The sequence below is a fragment of the Tenrec ecaudatus genome, chromosome 5 (assembly GCF_050624435.1).
Source record: "Tenrec ecaudatus isolate mTenEca1 chromosome 5, mTenEca1.hap1, whole genome shotgun sequence".
NCBI classification, from domain to species: domain Eukaryota; kingdom Metazoa; phylum Chordata; class Mammalia; order Afrosoricida; family Tenrecidae; genus Tenrec; species Tenrec ecaudatus.
The window spans coordinates 382,542-400,260 of NC_134534.1; the positions used below are offsets into that span (position 1 = coordinate 382,542).

Genomic DNA, 17,719 nt, shown 5'->3' on the forward strand with positions numbered 1-17,719 from the left:
GATTGGAAGGTTGTAGGAGGGAGGGGAAAAAGAGGAGCTGATCCCAAGGACTCAAGTAGAAAGAACATGTTTTGAAAATAATGGCAAACTATGTACAAATGTGCTTGATACAATTGATGTAGGGATGGTTATGAGAGCTGTAAGAGCCCCCAATAAAATGATTTCTTATTGGCCTTGCGCTGCCCAGAGCCTGAACAATACAGTCAGGATGGCGAAAGGTGACCCCAAGAAACCAAAGGGCAAGATGTCTGCTTACGCCTTCTTTGGTGCAGACGTGCAGAGAGGAACATAAGAAGAAAATCCCAGAAGTCCCTGTCAATTTTGCCGAATTTTCCACGAAGTGTTCTGAACGGTGGAAGACCATGTCTGGGAAGGAGAAACCCAAATTTGATGAGATGGCAAAGGCGGACAAAGTGCGCTATGACTAGGAAATGGATCGTGGGCCAGCTAAGGGCAGCAAGGAGATGGACCCCAATGTGCCCAAACTACTGTCGTCAGGATTCTTCCTCTTCTGTTCTGAATTCCGCCCCAAGAACAAATCGACAAATCCTAGCATCTCCATTGGTGACGTGGCCAAAAAGCTGTGTGAGATGTGGAACGACTTGAGTGACAGTGAGAAGCAGCCTTACATCGACAAGGCGGTAAAGCTGAAGAAGTATGAAGAGGATGTTGCGGATTGTAAATCTAAGGCCAAGTTTGATGGTGCGAAAGGTCCTGCCAAAGTTACCCGGAAAAGGGTGGAAGAGGAAGATGACGAGGAGGAGGAAGAAGATGAATAAAGAATGATTTCTTTGTTTAAAAAAAAAAAAACCGAAAAAAAAAAAAACCCGGTTTTATTTATTTATTTATTTATTTTTTAAAACTCAAATATTTATTTCAAAGCAAATCAGAATCTTTATGGTATAGGGGGAGGTGGGGGGGTAAGGAAGTGGTGTTAATAAACCCAGGGACAAGGAAACAACATGGGATCCAAATTGGTGGTGAGGGGTGAGTGGCAGACCTGGTAGAGAATGATCAAGGGTAAGGTTACATAAAGAAGAGGTATAGCTGTAACCCAGGTGGGGACGGAGCATGGTAGTGGGGCAGGAGAAAAGTCAAGGGAAATAGAGGAAAGAGCTAGGAGGCAAAGGGCATTTATAGAAGTCTAGACAAAGACATGTACATGCAAATATATATATGATGGGGACATAGATCTATGTGTCTATATTTATAGCTTTAGTATTAAGGTGGCGGAAGGACCTTGGGCCTCTACTCAAGCACTTCCTCAATGCATGAATACATTCTTCTATTAAATTGGCATTCTATGATGCTCACCCTCCCAACACAACTGCTGAAGCCAAAGCAGGTGAACAAGCAAATGTGGTGAAGAAAGCTGATGGTGCTTGACTATCAAAAGAGATAGTGTCTGGGGTCTTAAAGGCTTGAAGATAAACAAGCGGCTATCTAGCTCAGAAGCAACAAAGCCCACATGGAAGAACACACCAGTCTGTGTGATCACGTGGCCCTGAAGGGATCAGTTACCAGGCATCAAAGAACAAAAAATCATATCATTGGCTGCACATCTCCATGATACGATTGCCGAGGACAAACGGGTGCATAAGCAAATGTGGCGAAGAAAGCTGATGGTGCCCGGCTATCAAAAGAGATAGTGTCTGGGATCTTAAAGGTTTGAAAGTGAACAAGCGGCCATCTAGCTCAGAAGCAACAAAGCCCACATGGAAGAACACACCAGCCTGTGCCATCATGAGCTGCCAAAGGGATCAGGTATAAGGCATCATAAAAAAAATTTTTTACCATAGTGAATGAAGGGGGAAGTGCTTCATATTTTCTTCAGATAAACTCACTCAAACCTTTCCCCAACTGGTTCCAGAGCACTGAATAGCAACAGTATCTTGATGAAAGGTTTGTTGTCCAGAATTTCATCGTGCTTAGATTCACAATCAATGCTCACAGAAGCAACAATCAGGAGATCAATGGAGGACATATTGCAGTGGGTAAATCTGGTACCTAAGCCTCTTTACAGTGCTGAAAAGCAAGGAGGTTGATTTGAAGACTAAGGTACACCTGATACAAGCCATGAAGTTTTAGTCGCCTTATACTTATGTGAGAGTTGAATGAGGAAGACCGGAGAAAACGCAATCTACTTGAACCATGGTGTTGGTGAAGAATATTGAGAGTGCCATGGACTGCCAAAAGAACCACATGATTTTGTTTTGGAAAAAGTATATCCAGAATACTCCTTAGATACAAGTATAGTGAGACTTGGTCTCATTTACTTTGGACATGGTGTCAGGCGAAACCTGCCCCTGGAGAAGGAGACCATGGCTACTAAAGGGAGAAGCAGGGGAGAGGTAGCCCCTCTACAAGGGGCTGCAGAGTAGCTGTGCCAATGGGCTTAGACAAGAGCAGTTGTGAGGTTGGCGCAGCGGGTCGCTATGGGTCCAAACCACCTAGCTCGCCCCTAACAACAGAGGGATTGCTGGGTCATAGGGTATTTCTAGTTCCAACTTTCTGAAGGAGGCCCAAGCCATTTTGTTTTCCAGCGGTCAGTCTCAAAGTGTCGCCAGCAGCGTTCCAGTCACCACACCTCCCCAGCACGCTCCCTGTGCTTTCTTGGAGGCGGGGAGGGGGACGGAGTTTGTTATTAATGATCGGGTGACGTGCAATCTCCTTGTTTTGATCGGTCTTTTATACTTCAAAGGGCCTGCTGCAGCGAGTAAGCCCAGCGCATTATGACCTGCCTACTCCGAGGACAGAGGCCCTCCACACCCCAGCCTCCCGTCCCGGACGCCGTAGCCGGCGAGCCTCCCAATCGGCCGCCCAGGCCCCGCCCCGCGCGCCGCTCTAGCCTCCCGTCCTCTCGGTGGTGGCGGCGCCTCGGCGGGGCTCTTCGGCCAGCGGCGGGCACCGGGAGCGCGCAGCCACGGCCGGGCGGGCCTGCTCCCCGGCTAGCCGCCGCGTCCGGAGCTCGGGAACTGCGCGGCGAGGCCAGCCGAGAGCCCGGATCCGCAGAACGGGCCTGCGGCTGGCCTTCGTGCCGGCTCGAAGGAACGCAGACACCAGGCCGAAGGAGGCGCGCCCAGCCATCCCTCGGCCACCTCTTTCCCCACCCCACCCGCACCTCTAGAGCCGCGGCTAACGCCCATTCAGGCTCAACGCATCCCGCGCCGCCCCCCTCCCCTCGTTCTCCCTATCCCTTTCCTACGGCTTTCAGGCCTAATTAGATTCTTCTTCCTCACTTTGGTGCCACCCACCCCACCTCACCCCCGGCCTCCGGGCCCCCCGAAAGTTAAGGGCGTTTCCCACCCCAACACTTAGACTTGGAGTTCTGCATTTGAACGTTCTGGAGAGCTGTCCTTATAGCGCCTGGTCGCCGGCATCTGTGCTTTCTCTGCAAAGTTGAGGATCCACTCCCCTGGCTTCTCATCAAACTCCCTACCACCATGACCCCCCAATCTGGGACGGAGTTGGGTACAGCCCTCTCACACCTGGTGCTTGCTGTGGTGTCTCTGCATGCAGCTGTGTGCACTGCCCAGGTGAGTAGCTGGGGGAGGGTCAGCTGCTGCAGAGGTCTTAGTCCACCCTGTGTGCCAAGCCCCACTCAAGAGCCCAGCACCTAGGCCTGGTCTTGAGAACTGGGGAGGAATCAGGGAGATGAACCTGGGGTCCAGGCTGCCATGAGAGCCCCAGGTCCTTCTGCTTGGGCAGCAGCTATGGTCGCTCGACCCCTTCCCCACACCTCCCTTCCATGTGTTCACAGGCAAGTCGAGGGGCTGCTGCTGGCTTCTTGCTCCAAGCTTTGGCTGCTGCCACCATGCTGGCCCCTGGCCTGGGCACAGATGAAGACCGCCTCACTGGAGCCTGGGTGGCCACCGTAATCAGCCTGCCCCTTCTGGCCTTTGACTTTCATTGGGTGAATGGGGACCGCTCCTCAGCCAATCTGATGCTGGCAGGGGGCATGGTGCTGGCAGTGGCTGGTGACCACCTCGGGGCTGAGGGCCGATCTGTGGCTGGGCAGGCAGTGGTACTGGTGGTCTCAGTGACCATTCTCATTGTAGCTGTTTTCACAGCCAACACTTATGGGATGTGGGGGGGAATGATGCTGGGAGCAGCTGGCCTCTTAAGCCGGCTGGAGACAGACAGACTGCTCTTGCTGCCCAAAGAGGACATCTGCCGATGGGCACTGGCTGCAGGCAGTTGGGCCTACTGCAGGGCCCTGCACACACACCACCTGCACTGGGAGTGACAGTAGGGGTCCAGGGCAGGGCTGCACCCCTGCCTCCCACCACCTCCTCCTGACACCTCCTGACACTAGCCCTGGAGCACACTCAAGGGCTTGCTTAGACCAGTCACCGGTCAACAGTTGAGGCACCAGTTGGGGCCTGATTCTGGGCTGGACATGGCTGTGGGTCTAGAGCATAGACTCCCAAACTCACTTGGCCACTCCCTTTTCAGAAAAAATAATTCTTGGCTCCCCCTTCCCCTTGGCAAAAACAAACTTTTGTACTTTAGCCCATAATCCAGGCTAAGGGTTCCTCAGCCCCCTAACCTGGATTGTTCCAGCACTGCCCCCCAGGGGGCGGCATCACCCACTTTGGGAAACACTGATCCAGAGGGAAGCTTGGTATCCAATAAACCTTAGCGAATCACAGGAATATGGAATTGTCCCATTCTTGAAGGAATGGAGGAGCCTCCAGGGAACTTTCTAGGGCCCAGGACAGCAACTGGGCCTGCTGCCAACACCTGTCAGGAGACTCCACCCTCCACCCCTGGGCGGCAAGACCTGGACTCTTGCTCTCCTGGGACACGGAGCAGCTTCTCTTATTCTTGTCCAGCCTGGTATGTGGCCCTCTGGGGCAGTGACCTTCGCAGACTGCCGGACTGGGGTGGGGCAGGGGAGGCGGGTTCTACAGTGGTTTCCAGAGACCCACATCCCCTCTCTGGGGTGACTGCACCCTGCCTCGTTGGCCAGGCAAATCCATGACCCAAGATCTTCACTTTCTCTGCACTCCCTTCTAAGCTCCCACTACAGGGTCAAGAAACCGGTTTGACCAGAGCAATGGGTTCCCCAGTGGCAGTGCCCCGGCTGGCTCCCCTCGGAAGCACATCTGGTCCCACACAGGGCACAGCGGGATGGCGGGCGAGTTTGCTCGCACGTCCAGTCCAGGCCACAGACCCCCGCTCGCGTCCTAGGGACAAAGGCGCAGGCCACTCGGACGCGCGGGGCTAGGGCTGCGGGCCGCTAGTAGCCCCGCGCTCGCGCTGCGCCCGCCCCTCGCCACTGGACCTTGGTGCGAGGCCCGCCCCCTTCCTGCCCACAGCTGCAGGGGCGGGCCCTCGGGCGGCCTCGCACGCCTATTGGCTCTGGTCTCCGGGCCGCCTCGCCCCGAGCGGCCTTCACATTGGCTCCGCGTGCACTCACGTGACCCGGAGGCTGGAGGGGGCGGGGGCGGCGGGCGGGGGAGCTCCCCCGCGCCGCGAAAACAAAGATGGCTGACGCGCCGGGGTCGGTGGCCGCGGCGGCTGCGGGGCAACGCGCGGGCCGGGCCCTGTGAAGCGGCGGCAGCGGGAGCGGGGCCTTGCAGGGTCGCAGGCGCGGCGAGAGGGCAGCGTCGCCTCCAACTTCCAGCCTCGGGAGCGCGCCGGCATCCGCCCGCAGGGCCGGCCGGCCGCGCCGCGATGTCCGGCGCCGAGGAGGCCGGCGGGGGCGTCCCGGCCGCGGGGCCCGCCGGCGCCGTGGCAGCCGGAGTCGGAGCCGGGCCCGGGGCGCCCGCGGGGCCCGCGGCAGCGCTGGGCGAGGCGGCGGGGCCCGGGCTTCCGGACGAGGCGGGCCTGGCCGGCGCCCGGCAGCTACAGGAGGCGGCCGGCGACCCCGACGCGCCGCCCAAGAAGCGGCTGCGGGCGGCTGAGGCGGCCGAGGTGGCGGCGGCAGCGGCGGGCAGCGGGAAGCTGGAGGAGCGGCTCTACTCGGTGCTGTGCTGCACCGTCTGCTTGGACCTGCCCAAGGCCTCCGTGTACCAGGTAGGGCCGTCGGCCCGACCCAGACCCGGCCCGGGGCTCCAGCTCTAGCGGAGGCCGCCCCAGACGCCCGGCCCGCCCGCAGGGAGCCCGCTCCTGTCCAGTGTCGGCATGCCCCGGTTGGACCCAGCGGCTCCAGATCGAAGCGCCCCTTCTTCCGACCTTCCCCTTCCCTGATCGGAACCCCGTCTTTCCAGCGGCTGGGGAGCGGGGGTATCTGTGGGCCACTTAGCAGGATCAGAGTCGAACCCCTTGTCCCCACGTCCCCACCTACCCTCCCTCGGCAGCACCCCCTTCCGATGGACCCCAGCCAGACCTGGTGACAGATACCTCCGACCCCTCCCTTACCCACAAGGTTCCCAGCTTTCCCCTTTACCCTAGGCTCACTTGGCAGCCACACCCCCAAGCCTACCTCCGCCCTGCCTGTACCCCTCTCCTTCACAGTGTCAGGAGCACAGAGAAAGGCAGGCCTTGTCTTCTCCTCCCCGCACTGTAGGTGGGATCCTTTTGTGCCTCGACCCCCACAATCGGGGTACTTCTCTATCCCACTATGCTTCTGGACCTACTATGGATTTCATGAGATGTACACACACACACACACACACAGCCAGGGTACTGGCCCATCTCTGGCCACCCCTCCCCAAATAATCAAGAGGCAGACCGCCCCCCCCCCCAGGAGTGCCTCCTCCAGACTGGGCTGAGACCCGTTTGACCCGGTCCTTTGTCTCTCCTCCTTGGCCCCCACCTCTGACCCGTGGCCCCCACCCCACCTCCCATCCCAGTGGACTCCCTTTGCATGTGTGGGAGCTGGGAGTGGCTGGGCAATTGACTCCTGCCTCAGTGCAAGTGGAGACTGGGGGGCAGCCTCTGTTGGGGCTGGTGCAGGCTGCCACCTGGAGGACCCCAGTGTGCCTGGTGAGGAAAGGTTGGAAGGACAGTAGAAGCAAATGTTGTTTGCAGAGGGGCCAGCCCTGGGCTCACCCTCGTCGCCCCATGAAGTGCCTGGTCAGAGGTCTGCCAAGGAATTCCTGGCCCAAGGCAGCCAGGGGTGCCTTGCTGACAGCCTCTGATGTCCAGAGCATCAACCAGCCATGAGCCCCTCAGAACTTGCTCACCTGCAGCCCCTTTTCCCCAATTTCGCACCTGTCCCAGGTAAGGGGGCCTTTCCTGGGGCCTACAGTGAGAGCCCAGGGAGCTGAGCCTCAATGGGGCTTCAGAATAACTTAGGGTTCACCTTTCTGCCCCTGGATGGACTGGAACTAGGCCCCATGGGGAGGGACATAGCCACATGTGCTGGCTCTTGGTATCCTCTTCCCCCAGTGGTGGCTGGGCTGCTGGTTCAGACCAGCCAGGCTTGTCCACTGTTGAGAGCACAGCGCCTTCCAGACCATGGGGAGGGGGTGGTGCTGAGGTAGGCGGAGGTGGGGGTGGGTTACGCACAGTCTCCAGGGCTGGGCTCTGCCACCTGGCAGCCAGTCAGGATGAGCCTGTACCCCACTCCAGGTGACACCTGTGCCTTGGTGCAGGAGTGTGTTTCTTCCATACGTTTCTAGGACGACGTGTGATGATGAGAGTCCTGGCTCTTGGGGCCATGGGATGAGGCCAGGGCTATGGGCGAGACTGCAAGGGGGAATTGGGCTAGAAAAGAGGGCTGGACTCCATGGTGGTTGCTCTTGCCTGAGTTTTACTGATGAGACAAGGGGCAGATATTAAATCTCAGGTGGCATGGGCCACGCAGCCTCCACAGACCTTGTGGGTTCTCCCGTACTGGCTGGTCTCCTGGCTGAGGCCTTTGGCTGGCAGCTGTCTGGTGAGCAGCTCCCACCGCACCCACATGTGTGGCCTGGGAGCTGCCTGGATGGCCAGGGGCTGGGGCCAGGGTTTGGAGGGGAGGAACAGGTGGCCATCTGGAGCCAGGGTACTGAGCCTGATATAACTCAAGAGGTGCCCTCCAACACCATGCTGCCAGGGCCTCCCTGTAGGATGTGCATGGGTGGGCAGGGGCAGCGGGAACGCTAACTTCGTGTCCTCAAACGGGAGCTGGTGTGCCTGAGGTGACTGGCCTGGCCAGGGCCCAGCCCCTCCTGGAGTTCTAGGTGGGCAGCATGGGCTCTGGGCACAGTCTGGGATGGAGGGAATCTTTTCCCTCTGTAGGGCGTGGTTCCTGGGCCCTGGCCTCTGACCCTGCTCATTTGACCCTGGAACTGTCTCCCACTGTTTCAGAGCCTCTTGTCTGTCCTCCTGCTCTCAGGCCCAATGGGCCGCCCCTGCTGAAAGCTTAGCCTTTGTTCCCAGAGTGCCATTCTCCCCAGCTGAGCAGGGTACCCCCAGCCCCCACCTGGTCTCAACCAGGACCCAGGTGCCTCCTGGAAGGGACCAGGCTATGAGAAGCTGGGCCCCGCTCACCAGGCTGTCCCAAGAATCAGAGCTGTAACGACTTGAACAGCACCCTGGCAGAAGATCCAGTCCGTGTACCTGGACTGGCTATCTCCCCAAGCACTGTGTCAGGAGCCTTCTATGAGGTCCCCACTGCTCCAGCGTTGGGGTTGGAGAAACTCGGGTTTCCCTGTGTGTGTGGCCGGAAAGGAGCTAACTGCGACTGCTCAGCTTCCCAGAGGAGAGAAGAATGGGTTGAGCACCAGTGGTAGTGGTCTTGGTTAGGGGAAGGGGGCGGTGTTTGATGGGGGGGTTAGTTTTTCCTATGACCCTTGACCCTGTTCGGGTGGTGGGCTAGCAGGTTCCTTTATGGAGGAGGAGGGGCGCTCTGTTCTGGTGGGCAGCAGTGCCGGGAGAAAGGAGGGCTGTTTGGGGCCAGCAGCCATTTGGGGATTTTTGTCATAAGAAAATTCCCTGCTCACCACAGCTTGCCACTTGCTGAGGGCTGGGGTCTCTGGACCCCTGCCCAGTCATTCTTGGGGTCACTTTTCTGGTGGAAAAATGGTTGTAGGGACATCCAGTGTTTGCAGGGGGTGATGTACTCCTAGACCTGAAGTGTCTTAGGCCTGCTGATTACAGGGTCACCTGGTGCCCAATGAGCTGGGAAGTCCTATTTTTCAAGGGTTGGGGATCAGGGCTGCTCCTCTCAGTCTTCATGATCCACCCAGTGTCCTGTTAGCTCAGGGACGTTGGGCACAGACCCCAGGGTTCAGGAGTGCAGCCCTGACTCCCATCACTGTCCCTATGGCTCAGTGGGCTGGTGCCCTCCAGGTCAGGGAATGTCTCGCCAACCAGGGCTGCAGGCTTTGCTTGATGATGAAGCTGGCTGGGGGTGGTGGGGTAGTGGTGGCAGGGAATGGCTTCTCCACGCTGCGAGCACAGCCCATGGTCAGCACCCACAGACAGGAATCTGCAAAAGGGTAGCTGGGCTGGGTGCCAAGGAGGCCCTGCAGAGTGGGGAGCCCTGGTAAGGCCTAGTGGGCAGGGCGTGCCGAGTAGTGCCATCCACTGGAGACCCAGTGTGGCAGCTCTGGACCCAGCACCCAGCTAAATGGCTTAAGGGGTCTGGCCCCAGCCTGCCATGTGGCAGTCCCTGGACTGAGCCCCACATGGAGTCTATTGTGCTTGGGAGTGGGCTAAACACTTTCAGTGGACAGGCTGGCTGCGTCAGACGTCAGCTGAGCAAGCTAGTAGTGCCCTGAACACTGCTGCACCAGTGCATAGCACCTGACAAAGCTGAACTGTTAGGCGGCTAGGGCCAAGCTTGTGTGCCTCCTTTGGGGGCCCAAGGAGCGGCCAGGCTAAATCCTCCAGAATCAGTGGCCCACCCAAAAGACTGCCAGAGGCCAGTTTATAAAGGGCTTTGTATGGGAAGTTGCAGGCTCGGCTCTGGAAGAGGGAGCCAGGAGCTCAGGTCTGCAGCAAGCCTGGTTGGAGAAGGGTCACCTGAGGGGCAGGGCATGGTACTGGCGCCCCCCACTGGCCTGGATGCCTTGAGTCTTTCAGCCACTAGTCACATCAGAGGCAGATACCCCAATCCCACTTGAGGACCCTGGACTAGGCCACACAGCTCCTTATCCTGGGGATCTCTGTGGAGCCTCAGCTCTGGGAGGTGATGGTAACATTACCTCATTCCAGATAGGGTCCACTGGCCCCCACTGCACATCTACTTGTGAGCAGTAGTGACTGCCCTCAGCCTGACCCCTCCCTGCCACTGAGTCAGCTTCTACTCATAGTAACCCTGTGGCACCCAGCAATTCAGCCCCACTCCCCAACCAGCCCCCTGGTGCAGGCCTACTGGGGTGCTGAGTGGGGCCGGGGATCCTGAGGCCTACAGAACTGTGGGTGTAGTGATAGGGTGTGGGCCTCTCCATTCTGACCTTTGCAGCAGGCAGCCTTATTGGTTCTCATGCTGTGTGCCCACCACTCGCCATGCCCCCTATACCTGTGGTTCCCCCTGACCCCTGGTTGGACAGGCCAGCCAGCTGCCACCTCCCGCCCTTCTTCCTCTGTCAGGCAAACCCTGACTTCCCACCCTGGCCAGCCTATGTCCTCCCCTGGCTGCCCTCCAGCTGGCCACTCTGAGGCCTGTTCGCTTAACCCTGGCATGCGTTGACTTCTGACCTGACTTGGCTTGAGGGTCAGGTGCAGTCCCCAGGCTCTGATGCTAGGGGCCTTGGCCCAGGCCAGGTCTCCTCTTGCTGTGCAGGTCCAGCACAAAGGGAGCTACTACTTAGTGGCTTTCCAGAGGCCCCATTCTGCCCTACCTCAGCCTCTGTGCTTGCCGTAGGGCTGTTAGGGAACTAGGTTCTCCTGTGGGACTCCCTTGAAGACAGGCCCACCGCCCCTTGAGTCCCCTTGACAGCCACCAGGTGGCGCTCTAGCAGCCCTGAATAAAAATGGTGGAAGGTCCTGGAGTCCTCACTGTGCCCAGAGCTATCCTAGCCCTGTAACCCTCACTCCTGTCCCCAAAAGCACCCTCTGACCCTTGCCCTTGTCAGGTGAGGGAGCCAGGATCAGGACCAATTAGATGGGTGCCCACTCCCAGGGCGACCTGCCCTCAACCACCTACCTAGCTTGGACTGGGCCTGGTGGGCAGTGTGATAACTCTGCCTGAAGGAGCTGCTGTGTGCTGCCAGCGGGCACTCCAGAGTCGGCTCGCAGAAGGGGAGGGCCAGGCCCCAAGCCTCCGTGTGGACAAACGGCCACTTCCAGAGCGGCCTGTTGCCCTGAAGATCCCAACCTTGGCCAACAACGGGGGCTACTCCAGGGGGACCGAATCAGCTGTCCTTGGAGGGCCCCAGGAAGAGAACTCACACGCCTCTGCTGCCAGTGGATGCGGCCTGGCTGAAGTGGCAGCGGCAGGCCTGATCCGCCAGGTCTGTGAGCGGCATCTCCCTCTCCTTCTTCGCAGTGTACTAATGGTCACTTGATGTGCGCTGGCTGTTTTATCCACCTACTAGCAGATGCCCGACTGAAGGAGGAACAGGCCACGTGCCCCAACTGCCGCTGTGAGATCAGTAAGAGCCTCTGTTGCCGGAACCTGGCCGTGGAGAAGGCCGTGAGTGAGCTGCCCTCTGAGTGTGGCTTCTGCCTGCGCCAGTTCCCCCGCTCGCTGCTGGAGAGACACCAGAAGGAGGAGTGCCAGGACAGGTGCGTTGATGGGCGGGCACCCTGACGGGGAGCTGTCAGACTGCCTCCTGCTGGTGCCAGCTGGGGAGTCGCCAGGCAAAGCCCCTCCTGCCTCTATGGCACCCATGCACACGCGGTGAGCATGTTGGGGGTGGGGGTTGTGCCAGCAGGCAGGGTTGCCAGTGTGACCCACCCTGCGGTCTTCCCCAGGGTCACCCAGTGCAAGTACAAGCGCATCGGCTGCCCGTGGCATGGCCCCTTCCACGAGCTGACGGCGCACGAGGCTGCATGCGCCCACCCGACCAAGACAGGCAGTGAGCTGATGGAGATCCTGGATGAGATGGACCAGGGCCGCCGCAGGGAGACGCAGCTGTTCAGCAGCATCTTCAGCCTGCTCAGTTTCGAGAAGATCGGCTACACAGGTGAGGAGCCCCTGCCGCCCACTGCATGCCACGAGGAGTGGGGGAGGGCAGCAGGTGGTTGGAAACGGCAGAGGGTGGGTTGGGCTGCGGAGTACAGCCACGTGGCTCTCAGGAGCCCCACGGCCCTCTCCTTGGACCACTGCCCAGCAGGAGGCATCCTGCTGCAGGGGGCACCTCGGACTCAGGACAGGCGGCATCCGACCAGAAGATGGGTGTGTGTGTGCAGGCGGCCAGGGCACAGGGCAAGAAGATACCCATCAGGCGAGGTGCTGCCTGCCGGGTGAGCACTGGGGGCCAGGCCCCCAAGGCTGGCACCACACTGACGAGGCTCCGGAAGGAATTGAGGGCACTGGCCCGAAGCGCAGCAGGAAGTGGACGTGATGGCGGGGCTGGTGTCCGGGCAGGCCTGTGGGTCTCACCTGTGGACGTGCTGGGGGGCAGTGCCCAGGCCTAGCCAGCCGAGAAGAGAGAGGAGCACCTGCGAACGCCAGCTGGCACAGAGACGCCGACCTCCAGCGCCCACCATGCTGGCAGCCTGCTCAGAGCCTGGGTGACCACACCCTGCAACCTGGGCCAGCCCGCTAGTTGTGGGCCCAGGTGGGCGGTGGCCCACATGGCCTTGGACAGCAGCAGGAGCCACGGCCCCGGGTGGGTGCCGTGGTCTAGGCAGTCCAGGCTTCGTGCAGTGCAGCCTGGGGGCTGGTCAAGCGATTGGCGGGGCTGGAGGCCCCGTCGAGTGTGTGCAGGAAGGACTGGCCACCTGGGCGCTGGCCCCTCCCATGGACTCACTGCCCTAGGCTGCGGGCGAGACTGCAGGACTGTGCGGAAGGCAGGGCTGATGTTGCCTCGCGGAGCCCTAGCGAGTGGCTGGCCCAGGGGCGGCGTGCAGTGCCGGCAGGGTGGGTGCTGGACGCCGCCCACCGGCTTTGCTGGCAGCTCTGTATCGGAACCAATAAAGTGCACTTGTTCTCAGACCTGCACCCTGTCTGTGTGTCTGCTTGCCCCGCCCCTCGGGCAGAAGTCGGACCCTGCCTGGGTTGTGCCCCAGGCGGGAGCGATGGGGCCTTGTGGCCAGGGGCCCCCAGACCCAGGCAGTTCCCGGGACCTACCTCTGTTTGCAGTGCTGCCCCGGGCGTGGTCCCCTGCTTGCCATTTGGCCAGTAGAGCACATTGCGTGTCCTCCGGTAAGTGCCCCTCCAGCCTGCCCTGCGCGCTCTGACTGCTGCCCTGCCCTGTCTGTCTCTGCAGAAGTCCAGTTCCGGCCCTACCGCACGGACGACTTCATCACACGCCTCTACTATGAGACGCCCCGGTTCACGGTGCTGAACCAGACGTGGGTCCTGAAGGCACGGGTCAATGACTCAGAGCGCAACCCCAACCTGTCATGCAAACGCACGCTCTCCTTCCAGCTTATCCTCAAGAGCAAGGTCAACGCGCCCCTGGAGTGCTCCTTCCTGCTGCTGAAGGGCCCTTACGATGACGTGAAGATCAACCCTGTCATCTACCACTTTGTGTTCGGCAGTGAGAGCAGTGAGACCGACTATGTGCCGCTGCCCATCTCGGACTCGGTGGAGTGCAACAAGCTGCTGGCTGCCAAGAACATCAATTTAAGGCTTTTCCTGTTCCAGACCCAGAAGTAGCCTCACCCCTGCTGCCACCTCGCCCGCCTGCCGGCCACCGCAGCTGCTCACCCGGCACTAATCACTTCAGCAAAAGGAGGAAAACACGAACCAAAGCCCACCGGGGAAAGTGTGCATGCACGTGGGACATGTGCCCGCCTGCCCGCTGCCGGCCCGTCCTGCCAGCCTGCCTGCCTGCCTGCCTGCCTGCCCGTAGGCCCAAGGACAGGACGCCGGAGCCTCGAGAGGAGGGTCGAAGGGCGGGAGGGGTGAGGCCTGGCCTGCACTCCTGGTGGCAGTGCGGGTGGCCGCCTGTGGCTCCATGCTCAGCTCTGGCCGGCTTCCAACGGCGTGTTTGGTTGCAATTAAAAAGGCTCCCTCGCTTCCTACTTTCTGTTTTATGGGAGGGGAAGGCCTGGCTGCAGTGGACAGCTCGGAGCCTGCCAGCATGCAAGGTGCCACCTGGAGCCCGCCTGCCCTGCCCATCCTCTGTGCACCAGGTACCCCCAGATAGACTTGAGATACACCCCACCCTATCCCAGGGCCTGGCCAGTGGGAGAGTTGGGTGCACTGCAGGCCCAGCCCAGCCAGGGAGGCTGGCCGGCCGGCAGCCAGCACAGCAGTTTTCGGAATGCAGGGTGAAATTCTGTCTCTTCCCAGGAAAAAAAAATTAAACTCTCCAGGCTCTTCTATAAATTATGCAATTCAGCAAGAGAATCTATTTTCTACCCCTTCCCCGCCCAAATCCCAGCATCCCTGGGCTGTGGAGTGAGCTGCAGAGCAGGCCTGGCTGGGCAGGGATCTGCAGAGGGGCTTGGTGGGCATGGCAGGGTGCGGGTCTGTAGAGGCAGATGGTAGGCGAGGAGTTCCCTTGGGCTGGAGAGGGGTAGCAAGGCAGAAGTAGCTGTGTGGAGGAGCTGGCTGGGGTCCCCTGGGAGCCCCATCAGGCATGAAGTCCCCACTGCTTTGGACAAGTGGCTATTTGACCTTAGCTTTGTGTCGCTGATACCAAAGAACTGCCCAATGCTGACCTGGGCCCTACCACAGAAGGGGTAGCCTCTTCAGAGGTAGGTCTGAGCAGGCCCCCAGGATCCGGCATTACCCCAATCCCCATCCCCGCTCCATGTGGTGGACAGAGGTAGGTGGGAAGCAGAGTTCTTCCCAGGTCCCTGAGTCGCTGGGTGGGTGTGGTGAGCTAGAGCTCTGAGCTGGTCTGCGAAGCCCATACTTGGCTGTTGGCCCCTGGGCTGCTGCAGCTGCAAACCCTGCCGAACTGGGTGCACTCATATCACCGCCCCTCAGACCCCCTGGTTGCACCTGTCAGGCCCGTGTGGGTGGCACGCTGGCCTGGGGGGCCTTATGTGCGTGCATGCGTGTGTGGGGGGGGAAGCACCTGTTCCTGCGTTTTGAAGTGATGGTGTTGGAGGGTGCTCCTGTCCATGTGTGTGGGAATACCTGTGAGAAAGGGGCCTTCCCAGGCTGGGATGGTGGCCCACTGGGGCTACAGGTCTGTATAGGTGAATGCATGTAGCTGTGTGGGCCTGAGGAGGGAGACCTGCCTGGGGACAGGGGCAGTGGAACGAGCTGAGTGGCCTCGGAGGCCAGTGGCCTTGCGTGTAGTGTGTGGCTGGGCTGAACACAGTCCTCGGCTTTTGGTGGCTGCCAGGTCAGGGAGGTCCAGAGGGAGGAGAGGGAGCCTCATCCCACCCTTGGCCGGTCAGCTGGGCACCCTGAGGCAGATACTCAGAGCTCCTGGCAGCGTGGCCCGTGTGTGATGGACTCATAGCGATGGCATGTACAGCTCACTCCTCTCGGCCTTCGTCTCCTCACATCCTGGCCTGGCTCCCCTCTGCCCTTCCGTGTCTGGGGCAGGGGCAGCCCCTCTCCCCTCTGGGCAGCTCACCCACAGGGAGCCATCGCAGAGAAAATAAAAGAGTTTTTAAAAGAGTGAGTGCAAGGCTTTTTTTACCTGTGTTGGCGATATGGTCTGAGTTCTCTGAAGTCTGTATGTAGCTTGCTGAAACAGCTGTTCCGTACGTTGTCCTGTCTGCTTCGTGAAGCCCGGTGGACGGGCACGTCCTCTCACCCCCAGCCATCTGGCTATTGCTCCCTGCCAGTGGGGAAACTGAGGTGTGGGACAGTTTCTCAGAGCTTCCCTGTCCCTCAGACCCTTCACTGGCCACGTGTCTGCTTTGGGACCTCATGCCTTCCACGTTATCCTCGTAGGGGCTACCTCGGCATCGGAGTTGTGTTCCGGGTTGGCATGAGGTAACTGCCTGCCTCCTGTACTCAGGCAGGTCAGAGCCTGTCCCACCCAAGGGAACCTGAAGACTGGTTCTGGACACTGATTGGGCTACCACTGGCCCTAGAGGCCCATCCAGGCTCAGGCCTTGGGTTATGAAGAAAGAGAAACACATCTTCCTGCCCCTCAGCACCTCAATGGGATGTGCCCACTCTGCCTGGATGTGATGCCAGACAGCCCAGAGCTGGGCTCCAGGAGTCACTAGGAATGAGGGCTTCCCCAGGCAGCTGCTGGAGCATTTGGTCTCCCCAGTCTGGACTGGGAGTTGGGGGAAATATGGGTGTTTGACCTCCATGGTACAGGGGAGTCGGGCAGTATAGGCATTTGGTTGGGGCCTCCAGTCTGCCCAGCCAAACATCTCACCAGATGCTCCGCAGGTGAGAAGCCAATGCCTAGACCCCAGCTCCGGCCTCTCCCCTCTGACCACAAACATGTTTGCGCTCTACTGCAGGACTCCAAGCTTTGCCACAAGGCCACTGGCCACTGGCATGCAGAACGAGGACACGGTGACTTATAGAAATAAGTCACCACCCACCTCAATGGCATAGGGAGTTTGAGCAACCAAGAAGGACTGTCTTGCCTGTCCTCTGCTGATTGGTGTCCTGGGTTCTGTGGAAGTGGCGCATCTGACACTCATGTATGTGTCAAACATTCAAGTGGATCTTGTTATAAATCACTTGTGGTGTCAGGTGCTGTTGAGTGACTTCCTGCTCGTAGTGACCCCATGTGCAGCCGAATGAAACACTGCCCGGCACTTGCAAAGTATGTCGTTGTCGTTAGGTTCAAGTTGGTTCCGATTCAGAGTGACCCATGTACAGCAGAAGGAAACACTGCCTGGTCCTGCCCCATCCTCAGAACTTTGGGCCCATTGTTGCAGCCACTGTGTCCATCTGTCTCCCTGGGGCCTTCTCTTTTTCAGTAATCCTCTATGGAGCATGATGCTGTTTCCCAGGGACGAGTCTCTCCTCTTGGAGCTCTAGTACGAGGCTGTTAACCACCAGCCACTCCGAGGGACAAAGCCGAGCCTTTGTAAAGATTGACAACTACAGAGACCCAAAGAGTCAATCCTCCCGAGTCACTCGGAGTCGGAATTGACTTCATGGCAGTGAGTGTTCGTCCCTGCTAATTGCATGTCAAAGTACACATGCTGAAGAAACCCCACTATTCTCGACTCCAGGAGCATTCTAGCTGCCCATCCTCCCAAGCAGAACCGAGTCCCCTCACTCTACCAGAAGCCTTGGGAGCACGGTGGGGTGAATGTTGGGCTGTCAGCAGTTCAAACCCTTCTCCCTGTGGGGAAAACCCTGAGGGTGTCTGCTCATGAAGACTGATGGTCTCCTCCTATTCGATTCATAACAGTAGCAAAATTACAGTGCTGAAGTGGTAACAAAAATAATATTATGGTTGGGGGGTCACCACCACAAGAAGAACTCTATGAAAGGGTCGAGTAATGAGGAAGGTTGAGAACCATTGATTATGATAGCGGGACACAGTTCAAGCCCACCCACTTCCACAGGAGAATCTATGAGAACGTTGAGTTCCTTTTGCTGAATTGCGTATGTACAGTGTTTTGTTTTTCAATTGTTGAATTTGGGGTGGCCTTGTAGAATACTGTAAGGAAGTGGGGTTGAGGACCCCCAGGCCAGTGAGCAGTTCCAGCTGCAGCCGGCAGTCCACACCTCAAGCTGGGAGGGCTTGAGCTGCCTGCGGGAAAGAGCGAGCTGGTTTGAAGGATTTCCTCCCGGGAGCTGGGGGTTGGGCACGGGTGGGCGACAGGGATAGGCAGAAGG

General features: G+C 59.0%; 1 protein-coding gene and 1 pseudogene across 4 annotated transcripts; both read left to right on the plus strand.

The window, feature by feature from the left end:
• The first annotated feature begins 208 nt into the window (after positions 1–208).
• Positions 209–779, plus strand: LOC142448614 (high mobility group protein B3 pseudogene; annotated as a pseudogene).
• A 2,059-nt stretch (positions 780–2,838) lies between these two features.
• Positions 2,839–15,575, plus strand: ZFTRAF1 (zinc finger TRAF-type containing 1). 4 transcript variants are annotated; one of them, XM_075549095.1, is made up of 4 exons: positions 2,846–3,536; positions 11,369–11,607; positions 11,797–12,008; positions 13,257–15,575. In XM_075549095.1, exons 1-4 carry the CDS (start codon positions 3,444–3,446, stop codon positions 13,646–13,648), a joined length of 936 nt encoding a protein of 311 aa, XP_075405210.1. In that variant the 5' UTR covers positions 2,846–3,443; the 3' UTR covers positions 13,649–15,575. The 4 variants fall into 4 exon arrangements, with proteins under 4 accessions (XP_075405209.1, XP_075405210.1, XP_075405206.1 ...); XM_075549091.1 differs by lacking the exon at positions 2,846–3,536 and adding an exon at positions 5,485–6,021; XM_075549093.1 differs by lacking the exons at positions 2,846–3,536; positions 13,257–15,575 and adding exons at positions 5,485–6,021; positions 12,176–12,982.
• Positions 15,576–17,719: the final 2,144 nt, after the last annotated feature.

What these genes read in the sequence shown, in the direction of transcription:
- ZFTRAF1 (XM_075549091.1), top strand. Translation starts at nt 5,680, where the DNA reads ATGTCCGGCGCCGAGGAGGCCGGCGGGGGCGTCCCGGCCGCGGGGCCC. An exon ending in CCAAGGCCTCCGTGTACCAG is followed by an intron (nt 6,022 to 11,368) that starts GTAGGGCCGTCG and finishes CCTTCTTCGCAG; the next exon opens with TGTACTAATGGTCACTTGAT. An exon ending in CGAGAAGATCGGCTACACAG is followed by an intron (nt 12,009 to 13,256) that starts GTGAGGAGCCCC and finishes CTGTCTCTGCAG; the next exon opens with AAGTCCAGTTCCGGCCCTAC.